Source organism: Podarcis erhardii (assembly GCF_964252035.2).
Source record: "Podarcis erhardii genome assembly, chromosome: 10".
Lineage (NCBI taxonomy): Eukaryota > Metazoa > Chordata > Lepidosauria > Squamata > Lacertidae > Podarcis > Podarcis erhardii.
Window position 1 is genome coordinate 2,272,126 of NC_138500.1, and position 20,547 is coordinate 2,292,672.

At 48.9% G+C, this 20,547-nt stretch overlaps 1 protein-coding gene across 1 annotated transcript; it reads left to right on the forward strand.

Moving 5' to 3' along the window:
* The first annotated feature begins 2,998 nt into the window (after positions 1–2,998).
* On the forward strand, positions 2,999–20,197 carry LOC309351979 (rab-like protein 2A). The gene is made up of 9 exons (XM_081880216.1): positions 2,999–3,137; positions 7,701–7,843; positions 9,549–9,578; positions 10,473–10,552; positions 13,141–13,220; positions 15,937–16,048; positions 17,635–17,732; positions 17,909–17,992; positions 19,761–20,197. Exons 2-9 carry the CDS (start codon positions 7,728–7,730, stop codon positions 19,839–19,841), a joined length of 681 nt encoding a protein of 226 aa, XP_081736342.1. The 5' UTR covers positions 2,999–3,137; positions 7,701–7,727; the 3' UTR covers positions 19,842–20,197.
* The last annotated feature ends 350 nt before the right edge of the window (positions 20,198–20,547 follow it).

Consider the following 20,547-nt stretch of genomic DNA (forward strand, 5'->3'; position numbering starts at 1 on the left):
TTTAAATTGTGTTTGTTTGGTTTTGTTAACTTAATGTTTGGGGGTTGGGGTTGTGTGGTGTTTTTGTTTTTGCATTGTATTGTTTTGTTTTGTTTAATTTTTTGTCTTTCTTTTGCAGTCTTTAAAATGTTAATAAATATTATTTTAAAAAGAGAGATAGAGAGTGTCCGGCTAGGCCCTGGGAGACCAGGGTTCGAATGCCCGGCCAGCCATGAAGTTCAATGGGCGACCTCGGGCCAGTCACTGCCTCTCCAGCCTACCTCAAAGGGTTGTGGGGATTGGGGAGACCCGTGTGTGCCACTTTGAGCTCCTTGGAGGGAAAGGTGGGATATAAAGACAAAAAAATGCAAATAAAAAAATGCTCTACCAGGCTAGGTTAAAGATTCCTGAATTACCGTATTTTTCGCTCTATAAGACGCACCAGACCACAAGACGCACCTAGTTTTTGGAGGAGGAAAATAAGAAAAAAAATATTCTGAATCTCAGAAGCCAGAACAGCAGGAGGGATCATTGCGCAGTGAAAGCTGTTCAGGCTTCTGGGATAGCTGTGCAGCCTGCATTCGCTCCATAAGACGCACACACATTTCCCCTTACTTTTTAGGAGGGAAAAAGTGAGTCTTATAGAGCAAAAAATACGGTAATATACAAGGAGCTGTTGAAAGGATGAAAACAAGGGAGCGTATTAGGGGCACCCTATGTTCCTTGAAGGTGTGGGAATTAGATATTGAGGCAGATGGAGGTCACTCAGTGCCATCCGTATATGCAAAATGTCTGGTTCATTTATATGAAACCTTTATTCTAAGTAATGATGGGACTCACAGCGGACGGAGAATGCTTTTAGTTTTGTAAATCTTTATTATTTGTAAAAGTATTCTTTGTAGGAGCTAACACTTTATTATCCCTTTGTGATTTTATGCTGTGAACTACCCTGAGACCTGTGGTTATAGGGCAATATAATAATAATAATAATAATAATAATAATAATAATAATAATAATACTACTACAGTGGTACCTCGGGTTACATACGCTTCAGGTTACAGACTCCGCTAAGCCAGAAATAGTGCCTTGGGTTAAGAACTTTGCTTCAGGATGAGAACAGAAATCGCGCGGCAGCAGCGGGAGGCCCTGTTAGCTAAAGTGATACCTCAGGTTAAGAACAGTTTCAGGTTCAGAACGGACCTCCGGAAGGAATTAAGTTCTTAACCCGAGGTACCATTGTAATGGTAATATTTTTTGCAATGTTGGTGGCAAGCAGGTCAATAGTGGGTGGGGGACCCTACATTGCAAGAAATATTACCCTTCTCTTAAAATTGTATGTATTGAGTTCCTACATTTTGTACAAAGTACATCAAAGTAAAGCAAGCAAAACAATAACAACAAATTATATTATTATTATTATTATTATTATTATTATTATTATTATTATTATTATTATTAAATATAAAAAGCAATCGTGCACAGAGATGGGCAGTGCTGCTCCAGATATTGTGGGGCGCAGAGGGGTCACCCAGCATATATAAAAGCATAATGAAACATTAAACTTTAAAAAAAACCCACACAAACACCAAAACACTTCCAATACAGATTTGCTTTTAAATGCTTCTGAAGGCTGTTGTTGCTGTTGTTTGAATTTGTCTACTGCCCTGTACCTGCAGGGAGGTTCACTAATCCCCTTGGCATCTGGTGGGAGGGCGCCAGAAGAAGAAAGGAAGGAACAGGAAGAAAGGAAGGAAGGAAGGAAGGAAGGAAGGAAGGAAGGAAGGAGGAAGGAAGGAAGGAGGAAGGAAGGAAGGAGAGAGAGTAAGTGGAGTGGGGTGGGAAGGGAAGGATGGAAGGGTGGCTGGGAGGATGGAAAGAAGAAGGGACGGGAAGGGACGAAGCAAGAAGGGAAGGGAAAGGGAAGGGAAGGGAAGGGAAGGAAGAAGGGATGGATGGATGGATGGATGGATGGAAGGAAGGAAGGAGAGGAAGAGGGGTGGGAAGGGAAGGATGGAAGGGAGGATGGAAAGAAGAAGGGAAAGGAAAGGGAAGAAACGAAGGAAGAAGGGAAGGGGAAGGGAAGGAAGAAGGGATGGATGGATGGATGGATGGGAGAGAGAGAGAGAGAGAGAGAGAGAGAGAGAAAGTGGAGTGGGGTGGGAAGGTAAGGATGGAAGGGTGGCTGGGAGGATGGAAAGAAGAAGGGACAGGAAGGAACGAAGCAAGAAGGGAAGGGAAAGGGAAGGGAACGGAAAGAAGAAGGGAAGGAAGGAAGGAAGGAAGGAAAGAGGGAGAGGAAGAGGGGTGGGAAGGGGAAGGAAGGAAGGAGAGGAAGGAAAGAGGGAGAGGGAGAGGGGTGGGAAGGGAAGGGAAGGATGGAAGGGAGGATGGAAAGAAGAAGGGAAAGGAAAGGGAAGAAACGAAGGAAGAAGGGAAGGGGAAGGGAAGGAAGAAGGGATGGATGGATGGAAGGAGAGAGAGAGAGAGAGAGAGAGAGAGTGTAAGTGGAGTGGGGTGGGAAGGGAAGGATGGAAGGGAGGATGGAAAGAAGAAGGGAAAGGAAAGGGAAGAAACGAAGGGAAGGGGAAGGAAAGGAAGAAGGGATGGAAGGAAGGAAAGATGGATGGATGGAAGGAAGGAAGAAGGGAAAGAAGGCAGAGGGCTTTCCCCCTCCGCTCTGAAGCCAAGCCAGGGGGTGGGGGCCCCCAATTCCTGCCCCCCCTCGTGAGGGGGGGTGAGGGAGGGGGGTGTCTGTGCTTTCGAGGGAGGGGGCGGGGAGAGGTCTCTTGGGGGGCGAGAGGAAGAGGAGGAGGGGGGGGGAATGGGGAGGGAGGGAGGGAGGGAGGAGGCCTCATCCTGCTCCGGTACCTGCCTCTCCCCGGCGGCGGCGGCGGCGGCGTCTCCCTCCTCCTTCCCTCCTTCCCTCCCTCCTTCCTTCCTCCCTCTCTCCTCCTCTTCCTCCTCCCTCCTTCCCTCCTCGGTCTCCGTGGCGACGCGGCGCTCCGTCTCTCCCTCCTCCTCCTCCGCCTCCTCCGGCGAGGCCTACCTTCCGCGCGGGGCGCCCCGGCCTCGCGTAGCCTCTCTGCCCGGCGAGGCGGCGCCTGGGCGGGGAAGGGGGCCAGGAAGGCGCCTCCCTCTTCCTTGGGGGCTCCGAGAGGTGCGGGAAGGTCCACTCCGCTTTGCCCACTTGGGGGGGGGCTGGGGGGGGCACAGAGGCACCGGCCTTGGGGGGGGGGGCTGTTTCGCTTTGCAAGGGGGGCAGGATGGGGGGGGCTGCTGCTTTATGGTCCCCTCGCCTTAGGAGGTGGGGAGATTACCCCCCCCCCAGGTTGGGGGGGTGTCTCTGCTGGTCCCCTATGGGCAGGGGGGCTGCCCCGATAGAGGCAGGCAAAGGGGGGGGTGCAAAGAGATAATAATAATAATAATAATAATAATAATAATAATAATAATAATAATAATAATGGGGTGCAGCACAGCCAGGAAAGATGCCTGGTTTTGGGCGGGGGGCTCGTTCTGGTGCCAGGTGGGCTCTGCATGCCTGTTCCTGTGATGCACAGGTGGTCCTGACTGGTGGTGGTGCCAGCAATTTATAATAATAAATTATAAATAAATTATAAATAAATTATAAATAAATTATAAATAAAATAATAAATATAAACTCCGTCCTCTCCCCCATGCTTTTTAACATCTATATGAAGCCGCTGGGAGAGATCATCAGGGGGTTTGGACTGGGTGTCCATCAATATGCAGATGATACCCAGCTCTACCTCTCTTTCAAATCAGAACCAGTGAAGGCGGTGAAGGTCCTGTGTGAGTGCCTGGAGGCGGTTGGAGGATGGATGGCGGCTAATGGATTGAGGTTGAATCCTGACAAGACAGAAGTACTGTTTTTGGGGGACAGGGGGCGGGCTGGTGTGGAGGACTCCCTGGTCCTGAATGGGGTAACTGTGCCCCTGAAGGACCAGGTGCGCAGCCTGGGAGTCATTTTGGACTCACAGCTGTCCATGGAGGCGCAGGTCAATTCTGTATCCAGGGCAGCTGTCTACCAACTCCACCTGGTACGCAGGCTGAGACCCTACCTGCCCGCGGACTGTCTCGCCAGAGTGGTGCATGCTCTAGTTATCTCCCGCTTGGACTACTGCAATGCGCTCTACGTGGGGCTACCTTTGAAGGTGACTCGTAAACTACAACTAATCCAGAATGCGGCAGCTAGACTGGTGACTGGGGGCAGCCGCCGAGACCACATAACACCGGTCTTGAAAGACCTACATTGGCTCCCAGTACGTTTCCGAGCACAATTCAAAGTGCTGGTGTTGACCTTTAAATCCCTAAACGGCCTCGGCCCAGTATACCTGAAGGAGCGTCTCCACCCCCATCGTTCTGCCCGGACGCTGAGGTCCAGCGCCGAGGGCCTTCTGGCGGTTCCCTCATTACGAGAAGCAAAGCTACAGGGAACCAGGCAGAGGGCCTTCTCGGTAGTGGCACCCGCCTTGTGGAACGCCCTCCCATCAGATGTCAAAGCGATAAATAACTACCTGACATTCAGAAGACATCTTAAGGCAGCCCTGTTCAGGGAAGTTTTTAATCTGTGATATTTTAGTGTATTTCTGGTTTTTATGGAAGCCGCCCAGAGTGGCTGGGGAAACCCAGCCAGATGGGCGGGGTACAAATAATAAATTATTATTATTATTATTATTATAATAATAATGGGGTGCAGCACAGCCAGGAAAGATGCCTGGTTTTTTTGGGGGGGGGCTCACTCTGGTGCCAGGTGGGCTCTGCATGCCTGTTCCTGTGATGCACAGGTGGTCCTGACTGGTGGTGGTGCCAGCGATCAATAATAATAATAATAATAATAATAATAATAATAATAATAATGGGGTTCAGCACAGCCAGGAAAGATGCCTGGTTTTGGGCGGGGGCTCGTTCTGGTGCCAGGTGGGCTCTGCATGCCTGTTCCTGTGATGCACAGGTGGTCCTGACTGGTGGTGGTGCCAGCGATTAATAATAATAATAATAATAATAATAATAATAATAATAATAATAATAATAATGGGGTGCAGCACAGCCAGGAAAGATGCCTGGTTTTTTTTGGGGGGGGGGCTAATTCTGGTGCCAGGTGGGCTCTGCATGCCTGTGTCTGTGATACACAAGTGGTCCTGACTGGTGGTGGTGCCAGCGATTAATAATAATAATAATAATAATAATAATAATAATAATAATGGGGTTCAGCACAGCCAGGAAAGATGCCTGGTTTTGGGCGGGGGGCTCGTTCTGGTGCCAGGTGGGCTCTGCATGCCTGTTCCTGTGATGCACAAGTGGTCCTGACTGGTGGTGGTGCCAGCGATCAATAATAATAATAATAATAATAATAATAATAATAATAATAATGGGGTGCAGCACAGCCAGGAAAGATGCCTGGTTTTTTTGGGGGGGGGGCTAATTCTGGTGCCAGGTGGGCTCTGCATGCCTGTGTCTGTGATACACAAGTGGTCCTGACTGGTGGTGGTGCCAGCGATTAATAATAATAATAATAATAATAATAATAATAGGGTGCGGCACAGCCAGGAAAGATGCCTGGTTTTGGGCGGGGGGCTCGTTCTGGTGCCAGGTGGGCTCTGCATGCCTGTTCCTGTGATGCACAGGTGGTCCTGACTGGTGGTGGTGCCAGCGATCAATAATAATAATAATAATAATAATAATAATAATAATAATAATAATAATGGGGTGCAGCACAGCCAGGAAAGATGCCTGGTTTGGGGCGGGGGGCTCGTTCTGGTGCCAGGTGGGCTCTGCATGCCTGGGATGCACAGGTGGTCCTGACTGGTGGTGGTGCCAGCGATCAATAATAATAATAATAATAATAATAATAATAATGGGGTGCAGCACAGCCAGGAAAGATGCCTGGTTTGGGGCGGGGGGCTCGTTCTGGTGCCAGGTGGGCTCTGCATGCCTGTGTCTGTGATACACAAGTGGTCCTGACTGGTGGTGGTGCCAGCGATCAATAATAATAATAATAATAATAATAATAATAATAATAATAATAATGGGGTGCAGCACAGCCAGGAAAGATGCCTGGTTTTGGGCGGGGGGCTCGTTCTCGTGCCAGGTGGGCTCTGCATGCCTGTGTCTGTGATACACAAGTGGTCCTGACTGGTGGTGGTGCCAGCGATTATTATTATTATTATTATTATTAATAATAGGGTGCAGCACAGCCAGGAAAGATGCCTGGTTCGGGAGGCACATGCACTGGTGGTCCTGACTGGTGGTGGTGCCAGCGATCAATAATAATAATTGCCAGGAAAGATGCCTGGTTGGGGGGGGGGCTCATTCTGGTGCCAGGTGGGCTCTGCATGCCTGGGATGCACTGGTGGTCCTGACTGGTGGTGGTGCCAGCGATCAATAATAATAATAATCAGTGCTTTTTTCTGGGGGGACGCAGGGGTACGGATACCCCTAAACATTTTGTGAATCTTAGTTTTGCCTCATTGACGGGCATTATTTCAATATGAGTCGGAAAATGAGAGTACCCCTAAACATTTTTTTTAAAGAAAAAAAGCACTGATACTACTACTAGTACTACTAATTTACAGTATTTATACTCCGCCCATCTGGCCGGGTTTTCCCAGCCACTTTAACAGAATTAAAGGCACAATAAAGCATTAAAAACTTCTCAAAACAGCATCAGGCTTGGTCGTGGGACCCCTAGATGCTAATAGTAATAGTAATAATAATGTTGTTATTTGTATCCCCACCCATCTGACGGTTTATTTTTATCTATTTATTGAATTTATATGCCGTCCTATACCTGGGGGTCTCGGGTCAGTTCACAAAAAAGATCAACATAAAAACCACAATATATAAGATCAAAATAAAAACAATCTGATAACACGCCCCCCGCCAAAGAAGCCACATTTTAAAAGGGCTTAGGAGGGGGTTGCGTCAGCCACTCTGCCCTAGCAGGTTCCAGCAAATATAAAAACAATAAAAGGGCTGCCATTTGACATTGGGTCTGCACCAGTGACAGGCTTGCAAAATTAAATCTGCTATAAATGCAGTAATATCATTTATGCAATTTTATTATTATTGTGTCTGTGTGTGTGTGTTTATGATTGATTGTAAATTGCCTCCAGACTTTCTTAGTGGGAAAAGCCGTGGGAAACCTAATCAATTTAATTTGTTTCCCTTTTGTGCCATGTCTTTTAGATTGCAAAGGCTGTTTGTCTATTGCTCTTAGTAAGCTGCGATTTTCTTTAATTTCATTATCAATTAATATTGCCATTTCAAATAAAAAAATAGAGTCTAAATTGCTTCGAGGCTTTACGGTAAAACCTAACCCTGACTGGAGTATTTGGCATCCCCTTTGCCCTGTGGCAAGCTCCAGTCTGGGCAGGGAAAAGACTCCATGGGTCAGCAAACTTTTTCAGTGGGGGGCCGGTCCACTGTCCTTTGGACCTTGTGGGGGGCCAGACTATATTTTGAAAAAAAGAACGAATTCCTATGCCCCACAAATAAGCCAGAGATGCATTTTAAATAAAGGGACACATTCCACTCATGTAAAAACACGCTGATTCTTGGACTATCTGCGGGCCGGATTGAGAAGGCGATTGGGCCGGATCCGGCCCCCGGGCCTTAGTTTGCCTACCCATGGAAAAGATGTTTGCCAGGTACCAGGCCTAACAGGATGCAGAGTTCCACCATTGTCCCTCTGGCCTTACAGGTGTCGTGCTGATCCTGCCAAAGCCCGATGGCCGAGGTGATGGCCGATGGAGACGCCAGTCTGGAGCTGGATCAGGAGAAATACGACGCTGATGAGAACGTGAAGATTATCTGCCTTGGGGACAGCGCCGTGGGGAAGTCCAAGTGAGTGGCCGAGAAAAAGTCCCATAGGATGTCTGGCTTATCTGACTATTCCCGCCCGGAGGTTCTGCGCTTTGCTTCGGTCGCTGACGTTTCCATTTCCTTTACAGAGGTTTTCTTTGGACGGGCAGGATAGATATATGGCACCCTCTCTGTGTTTTGGAGAGGGCCGGATTTAGGTTTGATGAGGCCCTAAGCTCCTGAAGGTAATAGGGCCCTTTCTGGGTCCGGCTGTCCTTTACCAACAACAAATTGTCGCTGTTTTTTGTGTGTGGAATATATGCTATGTGGTCATTTATGGACCTCATAGGTATCTAAAGCCATTTGCACATCACAAAATATGTATTTTATCAAAGTAATTGTTGAACTGAAATACAATTAAGAAGTAGTACAGTGGTACCTTCACTTGTGGACAGGATCCGTTCCGGAGCTCTGGTTGGATCCCGAGGTTTCCGCAACCGGAGGGACCGCTTCTGCACATGCGCGCACGGCGAAACCCGGAAAAATACTTCTGGGTTTGCAGCATCTGCATCCTGAAGGATACACAATTGGAGGTGTGCATATCCAGAGGTACCACTGTATATAAATATATAAATACAGTGGTGCCCCGCAAGACAAATGCCTCGCAAGACGGAAAACCCGCTAGACGAAAGGGTTTTCCGTTTTGGAGGTGCTTTGCAAAACGAATTTCCTATGGGCTTGCTTCGCAAGACGAAAATGTCTTGCGAGTTCCTGCGGTTTTTCCCCCCTCCCCCCTTTTTCTAAGTCGCTAAGCCGCTTATCAGCTGATCCGCTAAGCCTCTAAGCCGCTTATCAGCTGATCCGCTAAGCCGCTAATGGGCTTGCTTCACAAGACGAAAAAACCACAAGACGAAGAGACTTGCGGAACGGATTCTTTTCGTCTTGCGAGGCACCACTGTAGTGAAATACAATTAAGAAGAAGTATATTAAACCAGTGATATTTTAGGGAGCAGGCTAGCAAGCGGAGCCCATTACTTGCTTCATAGGAGCCTACACAACACAAAACACTTGCTACATGTAGGTTTTATTTTATTGGTTTTTCATCTTCTGTTTTGGAAGTGTACATCCAGGGTTTTTCCCTTTAATTTTTTGGGGGCCTCCCAAGAGAGAGGGGCCCTAAGCTATAGCTTGTTTAGCTTATACAGTGGTGCCCCGCAAGACGAACGCCTCGCAAGACAGAAAACCCGCTAGACGAAAGGGTTTTCCGTTTTGGAGGCGCTTTGCAAAACGAATTTCCCTATGGGCTTGCTTCGCAAGACGAAAATGTCTTGCGAGTTCCTGCGGGGTTTTTTCCCTTTTTTCCCCCTTTTCCTAAGCCCTAAGCCGCTTATCAGCTGATCCGCTAAAAGCCGCTAGACCGCTAATAGCGCTAATCCGTTAAGCTGTCAATGGGCTTGCTTCGCAAGACGAAAAAACCGCTAGACGAAGAGACTCGCGGAACGGATTAATTTCGTCTTGCGAGGCACCACTGTACGTAAATCCAGCACTGGTATTGGACTACAACTCCCATTGGCCCCAGAGGTAGAGCATAGGCATTGTGGCAAGTAGCCACAGAGTCCTTATTCTCTGACTCAACTCAGAATGGAGGATGCAGAGTCTGGCCAAAAAAGCCCTTTTATCTTTACACCTCTGTGATTTTTCTGAACGGGCCCGTTCCTCCCGAGGCTTCTGTTTCCTTCTCTTTCAGGTTAATGGAACGCTTTCTCCTGGATGGGTTGTATCCTTTGAGATCTTGCAAACTTACACAAGCTGCAGCCCAGAAAGGGGGGGGGGTGTCAGCGGCATTTAATTCCTTTGCTTGTTTGAGATTAAAACTCCCTTGCACTCACAGCAACGGCTCTTACTGGTTAGAGCAGTTCCCATACTTGGGCCTCCAGCTGCTTTATGGACTACAACTCCCATCATCCTTTGCTAGCAGGACCAGTCGTCGGGGAGGATGGGAATGGAATTGTAGTCCCAAAACAGCTGGAGACCCAAGTTTGGGAAAGCCTGGGTTAGAGCGCGATGCTGATAATGCCAAGGTTGCAGGCTGGATCCCCATATGGGAGAGCTGCGTAAATCCTGCATTGCAGAGGGTTGGACTTGATGACCCCCAGGGTCCCTTCTACAATTCTGTCTGCAGCTTATCCGTTTTTGCATACTGTATACACCCCCCCCCCACACACATACATGCACCATGCAGAACCCCCTCGCCTGAGTAATAGGTGTATAATGTAAGCTTCTCTTATATTAATTAATGAAGTATTAGGTGTTTTGGGGGGGACACTTTTCTTTGATAGGGAGCGGAAATGGTTTAAATACCTAATAGTTATTTTACTTATAATATTTTTCTTAAACCAGGCCTTTGGCTGATTAATATTCTACAGCCTTTTCTTTTATCCTGTATTTATTCTGTGAACTGCCCTGAAATCTTTTGGTGTAGAGCGGTAGATAAATAAAATAAATAAGCAATAAAAGGGCAGGGAGGTGTCCTGGAATGCAGCTGACTGCTGCATCCATTGCTTAATGGTGAAATGATGGCCGTCTGATATCAAGTTACCCTGGCGCGCCCGCGGTTAGATTTAAAAAACGGTGTCATCGCTTGAAAAGGCGCCTTGACTCGCACCCGCAGCAAGCCTCAACAGCTCTCCACCTTCGCCCTGACACTCTACAAGCATACAGCCACCGTGGATGGCAAGACGATCCTCGTGGGTGAGAGCCTTGCTGGGCAGGGCATCTTTGGGCCCCGTGGGACTCGGGAACTGGGGTCTCTTCCACTCCCTTTTGGAGTGGCACCAGCTCTGGATCAGGAAACCACCTAGTGGATTCATGCAAAATTTAGTGGGGTAGTAGGAGAGCTGGGGGGAAAAATGGCATGTGGCAACCAGTATGCCCCTTGGGATTCGTACATGGGTAAAGGTAAAGGGACCCCTGACCATTAGGTCCAGTCGTGGCCAACTCTGGGGTTGCGGCGTTCATCTCGCTTTATTGGCCAAGGGAGCTGGCGTACAGCTTCCGGGTCATGTGGCCAGCATGACTAAGCCGCTTCTGGCGAACCAGAGCAGCGCACGGAAACGCCGTTTACCTTCCCACCAGAGTGGTACCTATTTATCTACTTGCACTTTGACGTGGTTTCGAACTGCTAGGTGGGCAGGAGCTAGGACCGAGCAACGGAAGCTCACCCCATCACAGGGATTTAAACCGCCCACCTTTTGATCGGCAAGTCCTAGGCTCTGTGGTTTAACCCACAGCGCCACCCGCATTTAGACAAGTCTAAAAAGCTTGGGACACAAATGTTCATGGTCCTCTAGCAGCTATGGTGGCTCATTTATGATGTATTTAGCATAATAATAATATAATAATAATAATTTATTACTTATACCCCGCCCATCTGGCTGGGTTTCCCCAGTCACTCTGGGCGGCTTCCAACAGAAGATTAAAAATACGTTAAAACATCAGTCATTAAAAAACTTCCCTGAACAGGGCTGCCTTCAGATGTCTTCTAAATGTCAGGTAGTTGTTTATTCCTTTGACATCTGGTGGGAGGGCGTTCCACAGGGCAGGTGCCACCACTGAGAAGGCCCTCTACCTGGTTCCCTGTAATCTCACTTCTCTCAGGGAGGGAACTGTCAGAAGGCCCTCGGAGCTGGACCTTGGTGTCCGGGAAAAACAATTGGGGTGGAGACGCTCCTTCAGGTATACTGGGCTGAGGCCGTTTAGTGTTTTCAAGGTCAGCACCAACCCTTTGAATTGTGCTCAGAAACGTACTAGGAGCTAATGTAGGTCTTTCAGGACCGGTGTTATATGGTCTTGGTGGCCACTTCCAGTCACCAGTCTAGCTGCCGCATTCTGGATTAGTTGTAGTTTCCGGGTCAGCTTCAAAGGTAGCCCCACATAGAGCGCAATGCAGTAGTCCAAGCAGGAGATAACCAGAGCATGCCCCACTTTGGTGAGTCAGTCTGTGGGCAGGGAGGGTCTCATCCTGCGTACCAGATGGAGCTGGTAGGCAGCTGCTCTGGACACAGAACTGATCTGCCCCTCTATGGACACCTGGGAGACCAAAATGACTCCCAGGCTGCGCACCTGGTCCTTCAGGGGCACAGTTGCCTCATTGAGGACCAGGGAGCCCCCCCCCCACCTGCCTGCCCCCTATCTCCCCAAAACAGTACTTCTGTCTTGTCAGGATTCAACCTCAATCTGTTAGCCACCATCCATCCTCCAACTGCCTCCAGGCACTCACAGAGGACCTTCACTGCCTTTACTGGTTCTGATTTGAAAGAGAGGTAGAGCTGGGTATCATCTGCATACCGATGAACACCCAGATCCAAACCCTCAGATGATCTCTCCCAGCGGCTTCATATAGATGTTAAAAACCCAGGTATTTAGAAAGTTGATGCAAGTTTTAATATGTTTTTAGCCTGTTGTTATTTTCATTTTTCAAAAGTCTCAAATTATCCTTAACTTCTCTTGTTGATAAGTTTTTTGCAAGCCACTTTGAGGTTTGTTTTATAATCAAGCAGTGCATAATTTTTTATGAAATACATAATAAGAGGAGGAAACCCTGAGCAAGTTTTTTTTTTGGGGGGGGGGGAGCACAGAAAGCAAAGCAGGTAAGAGAAAAAGTTTCACACCCAGTGAGTTTTGGTTTACTCAGGCTCTTCACCAGGGAGTAAATACAGAAGTTCAGTAAGATATTAATTTTTCTTTGCCTCTTCCTTTCCCCCACCCCCACCCCACCCAGTAGTGGGTTACCGGGGGGGGGGGCTAGCTGGGGTCAGGAAAATATAAGTCAGGCAGATCACAGACAGGGTCTGTTTTCCTGTTGCCCTAGGCCATGGAGGAAGATCTTCTACATCCTTCACCTGCTATGCTCTCAAGAAGCATTCTCTGACCAGAGTGTGCTTGTATCTAGAGCAGCCTTTCTCAGCCTATGGGTCCCCAGATGTTGTTAAACTACAACTCCCATCACCCCTAGCTGGCAAGGCCAGAGCTCAGGGATGATGGGAGTTGTAGTCCAACAACATCTGGGGACCCACAGGTTGAGAACCGCTGATCTAGAGATTTATTCCTTTATTTATTCATTTGCACACCACCAGATCATCATCAGAGGGATTTCCGGTTTCCAAGAAACGTAAAGCGATAGAATTATCACGAAGCAACCTCAATTTAACTTTAGAAGTTAAGATAGGCTGGGAGCAGATTAAACCCTGCATCAACTTTCTAAACCCCTGGGTAAGCTAGAAGTGGAGCTTTCTTCCCCGCTATGGTTAATGCAGCCATGGGCCATTCCTGCTTTTCAGACTTCTGGGACACGGCGGGGCAGGAGCGCTTCCAGAGCATGCATGCTTCCTACTACTACAAGGCTCACGCCTGCATCATGGTAAGTGGGTGGGCTGCCTTTTGGGCGGGGGCTGCAGAGGGGGCACCAGGGGTGGCAGGCTGGAAGCGGGGAAGCCTGGTGTGGCTTTGAGAAGCTCGGGCGAGGCTTTGGCTCGGGCTGTGCTGTGTGTGCTTCACCAAGCTCTCCCACGGAGCTGCGTCTTTCCCCTTGCTTGTTCCGGGTCAGCCTAGACTTCCGTACACGACTCGTGTTATGGGATGTGAGTATTCTGCAGAGCCGGGATTCTACAGTAGGAAATCCTGTGCAGAATTTTGCACGTCCTGGCTGCCGTTATAAAAAGGTACAGTGGTACCGAACAAATTTGCTCCCGGGCGCCGCAAACCCGGAAGTGAGTGTCCTGGTTTGCAAACGTTTTTGGGAATCCGAATGTCCAAAGCGGCTTCCAATTAAGTGCAGGAAGTTTTCAAACAGTTCCAGGAGTTGAACGGACTCCTGTTTCGGAAACGGGATCTGGTCGTTACGACCATGAAGCCTGAGTGCTTGAGGAAAGTGATATCTGAAGAAACCTTTGACTCTGGAGGTGGGCTTATCAGCCCTTTCTGTGTCAGAGCCTTCCATGGGTGCAATTTCCTCCCAAGCAGTGGTTTCCAACCTTTTTTTGGCCGTGCCCCACTTAAAAGGTAAAGGTAAAGGGACCCCTGACCATTAGGTCCAGTCATGACTGACTCTGGGGTTGCGGCGCTCATCTTGCTTTACTGGCTGAGGGAGCTGGCGTACAGCTTCCGTGTCATGTGGCCAGCATGACTAAGCCGCTTCTGGTGAACCAGAGCAGCGCACGGAAACGCCGTTTACTTTCCCGCCGGAGCGGTACCTATTTATCTACTTGCACTTTGACGTGCTTTCAAACTTCCAGGTTGGCAGGAGCAGGGACCGAGCAACAGGAGCTCACCCCGTCGCGGGGATTTGAACCGCTGACCTTCTGATTGGCAAGTCCTAGGCTCTGTGGCTTAGCCCACAGCGCCACCTGCGTCCCTTAAGCATCTCTAAAATTCTGCCCTCCCCCCATGACGTATAATTCTTGTTATTCAAAAAGCAAACTCATATTCACGTGGAGGAAGCCTAAAAGGCCATTCACTGTTAATGACTCGTTCTCGAATTGTCCCCCTTAAAAATTTAATTGCCCCTCTGTGTGGCGTGTGCCCCATGTTGGGAACCACGGCTCCCTGGTGAGGTTGCCTCCTGTAATATTGACACCTGGGAAGAATTTTTAAACATTCCCGTTTACCCATGTGTTTGATGGCAATCCTAAAACCATTGGATGGGAGACTGTGATTGTTTTAAAGTGTTTTCATATATTTTTACGTGTTTATCACTGGTGTTTTTATTTTATTTATATAAAATATTTATATACTGCTGTTTCATATAAATATGTCACAGTGGATTACAAGAATATAAAAACATGAAACCATACTTTAGTAAAATCAGTTTGCCAACATGGGCTCCTTTGGGAGGGAAGAGTGAAATACAAATAGAATAAATAAGGAGCTCCCAAGAGCTCAGTTGCTGGGAGAGGGCATCTGTTGCCACAGCTGTGGGTCTGTTGCACTGTGGTTTGTCTTGGCCAGCCGTGGGGCAGCGGATCACTCTTTGCATGCTGCAAAGTACAACCTCATTTAAGACTGGAGGCCTTTGGCATTCCTGCTAGCTTCCGCAGAGCATGCTTTTCCCTGGAGGCATTTGGACCCTGCACTTCCACTGCCCCCGCCCCCAGCCAGCCCCTCAAGTTACTGGTTTGGGTCCTACCCTCTCTTTTCTGCTGCTCCTGAGGGGGGGACCCAAACCAGTGGCTTCAAATTGCAAGAAGGGAGATTCCAACTAAACATTAGGTCGATTCGATCCCTGTATGGGGCAGGTGCATATTTCTGCATTGCAGGAAATTGGACAAGATGATCCTTCCAACTCTGTGATTCCATAATTAGATCAAACTTTTGGGGACGTCAAACATTGCTGACAGCTTGACGAAACCATTGTTGTTTGTAAAAAACAAGCAAATGTGTGAATGTTTGGATTTGCAAAGTTGGATGAAATGCTCAGAAGTTAATTGCTATGTGTGAGCTGTGAGGGGGTGTTGAGATTTTTCTTCTGTGTGCAGCTTCACACGAAGTCAATTAAGAGTTGGCCGAAAGCCAAGGGTACTGAGCAGAGGAGTAATTCTGCCTGGAGATATGAGGCCTTAGATACAGCTCTACCATTGGTTGAGGTCTCACACAGGCATGATGACGTATGACCTAACCGACTGGAAAGGTTGTTGGTCAGTGTGGAGTCGTTTGGCGTTTGTTAAGAGAGAGCTAGTTAAGATCCGTATCTGTTCTGTTCTTGTACATAGTAACTTGAAGTCTGCTGTAAATAATAAACACCTCTAAGTAAACAAGTTACTGGTAGCAGCATTTTGTTCCTGCTTCGTCCAGCCTGCCTGCAACTTATTGCTTTCCGGAACTCTGCGTATGCTCTGCTAAGGTCCTGCAACAGGTCAAAGTTGCGAAACACCAATAACTTTCTGGCTGTAAGAGTCGTTCAATGGTGGAACGGTCTTCCTGGGAAGGTGGTGGACTCTCCTCCCTTGGAGGTTTTTAGCAATAGCCATCTTTAATGGATTCTTTAGCTGTGATTCCTGCATTACCAGGATTTGGACTGGATACTTCAGGCCAGAGTGCCACCTGTGTCTGCAATGGGCTCTTCCCCTCTCTCTTGCCAGGTCTTTGACGTCCAGAGAAAGGTCACCTACAAGAACCTGAGCAGTTGGTACAAGGAGCTGCGGGAGTTCCGCCCCCAGATCCCTTGCATTGTGGTTGCCAACAAAATCGACGGTGGGTCTCCTTAAAGCTCTGGAGGATCACTGAGGGAGAGACCAGATATGTGCTGGCCTGTAGTTGTAAAAGCAAAGCTCACAAGCTCCAGCAACCACATGAATTAAGCGCATCTGTCGGGGAGCAGGATGAGTTCAGTGGTCGGAGAATCCCTTCGCTTCCCGCATAGCAAAGACAAGCAGAAATCCCTGCTTGCTGCCACAAGGCATACCGTGTGGTGGCCAGGCAGGCTTTCCTGAGGGAGGGCTATTGAATGAATGAATGAATCTTTATTTGCGTCAGCCATCGGCCAGAGCAGTGAAACAACAATACGATATACAAAGAACAGAAATAAAAAGCCAATTATATAAAATACATTTTAGGGTTTTGAATCAATGGTCAAATAGTGGATCTTATTCCAACTGCCCCAGATAAAAACCTTGCAACATTTGCTGTCGCCTGCTCCTCTTGATCTGCTAAGAGAAAGGACGCTGTGGCAGTGGCTGGGCGACCCGGAATGGACAATAAAAAAGGGGTGGTAACCTCATTCCTCAAGTCTTTATAAAGAGTGCAAGCCAGGAGGGCATGTGCCACCGAATCTGTACTGCCATCTCCACAGGGACAGAAGTGTTTTTCGTGAGGAATCTGTTGGAATTGTTCCTCAAGTACAGCCGAGGGCAATACATTCAATGTTGCGAGAGCAACATTGATGTATTTTAAAATCACAAGGTTATGCAGATAGGGTGCCAGAGAGTCGAAATGGGAAGGTGGTAAATAGTCTTACCACAGGCAGAATTTCCTTATTGTGGCCAAGTTGTTCTGATGCTCGATATCATGGGCGCTGACAAATTAGACTGTTTGCTTTACTAAAACCCAAAGTGAGTAGCTGTTGTGGTGATAAACCATAAGAGTGAAGTTTTCAATAGACAATTTTAGTCCAGGCGCTCTTGTGACAATCTTGCAGCAAGAGCGGCTATTGCGCATGGGGTGCCACCACTGCAAAGGCCCTGCCGTGCTCCCCTGCAGCACACACTTAAAGAGGGGAACAGAGAAATCCCTCATATCAAATATAAGGAGGGGGGGAGAGTGTACAGAAGTGTCAGGCCACTTTAACATGTTGGTTTTCAGCTTAGCGCTCAGCCCCTGGACTTCAGAATCCTTGACAGGCGGCTGGCTGAGGGTGGACTGGTTGGCAGGGCACTGCCACATTTGCCCGAGTTGACCAGCTCCCACTGTTCCGCTGCTGTCAACCCTGCCTAGAAAGCCAGTTCTTTTCTGAATGCAGTAAAGGAAATAATCTGCTTTCTCTCCTGGGTCGAAGCCAGTGGAGGAAGGTAGTTCTGCAGAAGCTGGTTGGGCACAGCACTGAGTGGCTAGCATTAGTGACATCAACCACCTTCCTTCCTGCCCCCTATTCATGGAGCAGTTTTGCAACATCATTGTAGTAGACTTTGTATTTTAAACAATAGCAATAACAGGGAGAAAGATGATCGCTTTATTAAACTTGCATGCCTTCCTTTTTTAAATGATCAAGCGGGCGGTACCTAGGTAGTGTGCCTTCCCCACAATGGCTCCTTGAGCAATGACCTCCTCTTTTGCTCCTCCAGCCGACATGAAGGTGACTCAGAAAGGCTTCAGCTTTCCGCGGAAGTTCAACCTACCCTTCTATTTTGTGTCTGCTGCAGATGGCACCAATGTGGTGAAGGTAGGAGAGAGCTTTCGCCAGGGAGGGAGGCAGGACCGGGGGCTGGCGGGCTTCCTGGGGGGGGGGGAGGAGCTGATGAGTGGTGGAATCGGCTTTCCTCCGGTGGAAAAAGGAGTGGGAGAAACCCAGAGCCCGCCTTCTTACCTTTTCAGTGGTCTCCCTTCCTCTCCCACCAGGTCTTCAACGATGCCATCAAGCTGGCTGTGGCCTACAAACAGAATTCAGAAGACTTTATGGATGAAGTCTTGAAGGAACTGGAAGTAAGAGCAAATCTCCCCAGTGTGAGGCACCCAAGCCCTTGGAGACTCGCACCGCATTCCTTTGGAAGAGCATAGAATCCAGCACTTTACAGAGTTGGAAGGGACCCAGGGGGGTCATCTAGAGCAAACCCCTGCAATGCAGGGATCACAGCAACTGAACTTCCTTTTACCGTATTTTCCGCTCTATAAGACGCACCAGACCATAAGACGCACCTAGTTTTTGGAGGAGGAAAACAAGAAAAAAAATATTCTGAATCCCAGAAGCCAGAACTGCAAGAGGGATCTGGCTTCTGGGATGGCCTCTTGCTGTTCTGGCTTCTGGGATAGCCGTGCGAAGCCTCTTCAGGGCAGCAGGATGAAGGCTCCCCCTGCCCTCAAGAGGCTTTGCGTGGCTAAGGCAGAAGCCAGGACAGCAAGCGGGATCGCTGCGCAGCGATCTGGCTTGCTGTCCTGGCTTATGGGATAGCAACGCGCAGCCTCTCCCGGGCAGTGGGAGGAAGGCTCCCCCAAGAGCCGCGCTCCCTTTAAAGAGCACACAGAGCATGTGTGCGGCTCTTGGGGGCTTTTCCCTGAGGAGGGAGAAGGGCAGCGGCTCTTTAAAGGAAGCACTGAGCAGAGCCTCCCGCCTGCATTCGCTCCATAAGACGCACAAACATTTTCCCTTTTTAGGAGGGAAAGGTGTGTCTTATAGAGTAAAAAATACGGTAATTGAACTGCTTTGAAGCCCCCGCGAGCCTGTAGTGACTTCTGGTTTTGACAGCCACTACAGCTGGCTGTGGCTGAAGAGCCCCTTTCCACCTCTCGCCTTGGCTCATGGGCCCAGCTGCCAGTCCCACCCCTGCCGCACTTCCGCTTTCAGCAGCTACGGGCTCCAGCTGTTTTCCTTTGCCTCTGTGGCCATACCTGCTCTTCCCTGCTACTCTCGCTTCTGGCTGCAGGTGAGAGCAGCTGCTGTCAGGGGTCGAGGAATAGAAAATAGCCAGAATAGCAGGGCCCTTGTTTCTTCTCCGACAGAAAAGCCAGGTGCTGTGGCAGGAGGAACAGGGTGATGGCAACAGTGGCTACCTCCTTACTGGGACGGGTGGTAGTTGTACTTAATAGTGTATGCCCTGTGTTCAAATGGCGCGTTGCAAAAAAATTAATACAAGAAAAGTAATTTAAATACAGTGAAAACAATCTCAAACTCACATTGTTGTTGTTTAGTTGTTCAGTTGTGTCTGACTCTTCGTGACCCCCTGGACCAGAGCATGCCAGGCCCTCCTGTCTTCCACGGCCTCCCGCAGTTTGGTCAAACTCACGCTGGTAGCTTCGAGAACACTGTCCAACCATCTCGTCCTCTGTCGTCCCCTTCTCCTTGCGCCCTCCATCTTTCCCAACATCAGGGTCTTTTCCAGGGAGTCTTCTCTTCTCAAGAGGTGGCCAAAGTATTGGAGCCTCAGCTTCAGGATCTGTCCTTCCAGTGAGCACTCAGGGCTGATTTCCTTCAGAATGGAGAGGTTTGATCTTCTTACAGTCTCAAGAGTCTCCTCCAGCACCACAATTCAAAAGCATCCATTCTTCAGCGATCAGCCTTCTTTATGGACAAACTCAGATAGGCAGACGCAAACTGGTGCAGCGGAAGCCTCAGTTGCTGCTGCCTGTAGTGGCTGTTGGAACTGAGAAGGACTCGGAAGGAAAGATTCCATGCCGGAGCCCCCCCAAGAGGTGACCTAGGCTTTTTCTCTGATGTCTTGCTGTTCCAACTTTCTCTTCTCTTGTCTCCTTTCAGAATTTCGAACTGGAGAAGAAGGGGGAGGACTCGACTGACAAAGAGGAGAACAGCCCAGAAGAAAACCCCCCGTCGACCTGAGGCCAGAGAATGGGGTGGCCTAGTTCCGCTTTCTCGAGTAGCTAGAGGCGCCCAGTTTGGCAGGGACTTGGGGGTGGGGAGCAGTGGTCCCTGCACAGAGGTGCCGGCCCTCCCTCCCTAAGGGAGGCAACCTGACGGAGATCAGCTCTGCTCCTCTGGATCCTTGTGGTGTGGGTGACCAGGCAGAGAACCCGTAGCACTTCCCTCCCCTTAAGAATGCTGGGGAGGTGGGGGGAATATATGGTTTGGTGGGAGTTGGGATTCACGGATCCCCCCCGCCCCACATCTTGGGGATCTTCAGCCATGAGCTATTGTGGATGGCGTCTGCCTTCAGAAATAAATATTTGAAGGACTTGCGGCAGAGTTTGGAGACCTTTTTTTGCAGGGACGTCCAACTTCTAAGAGACCGCGATCTACTCACATGATTAAAATCTGGCAGTGATCTACCCGTGGGGGTGGGGGAGGTTCAAGTCAAAGTTATTGAGCTTTTTTTAAGGGAGGAACATCCTTTTGGGGGGGGGGTTCAGGTCTAATGAATGAAAAAAGGCGCTCAGGGGTCAATCGCTAAGGAGACAGCATCACTTCGATTCTAGCAATCTACAGGACGGGGAGGGGCCGGATGGAGGAGCCAGCGATCTACCAAAGTCTCCAGGGGATTGACCAGTCGATCCCAATAAACCTGTTGGACACCCCTGTTTTCTTGCAT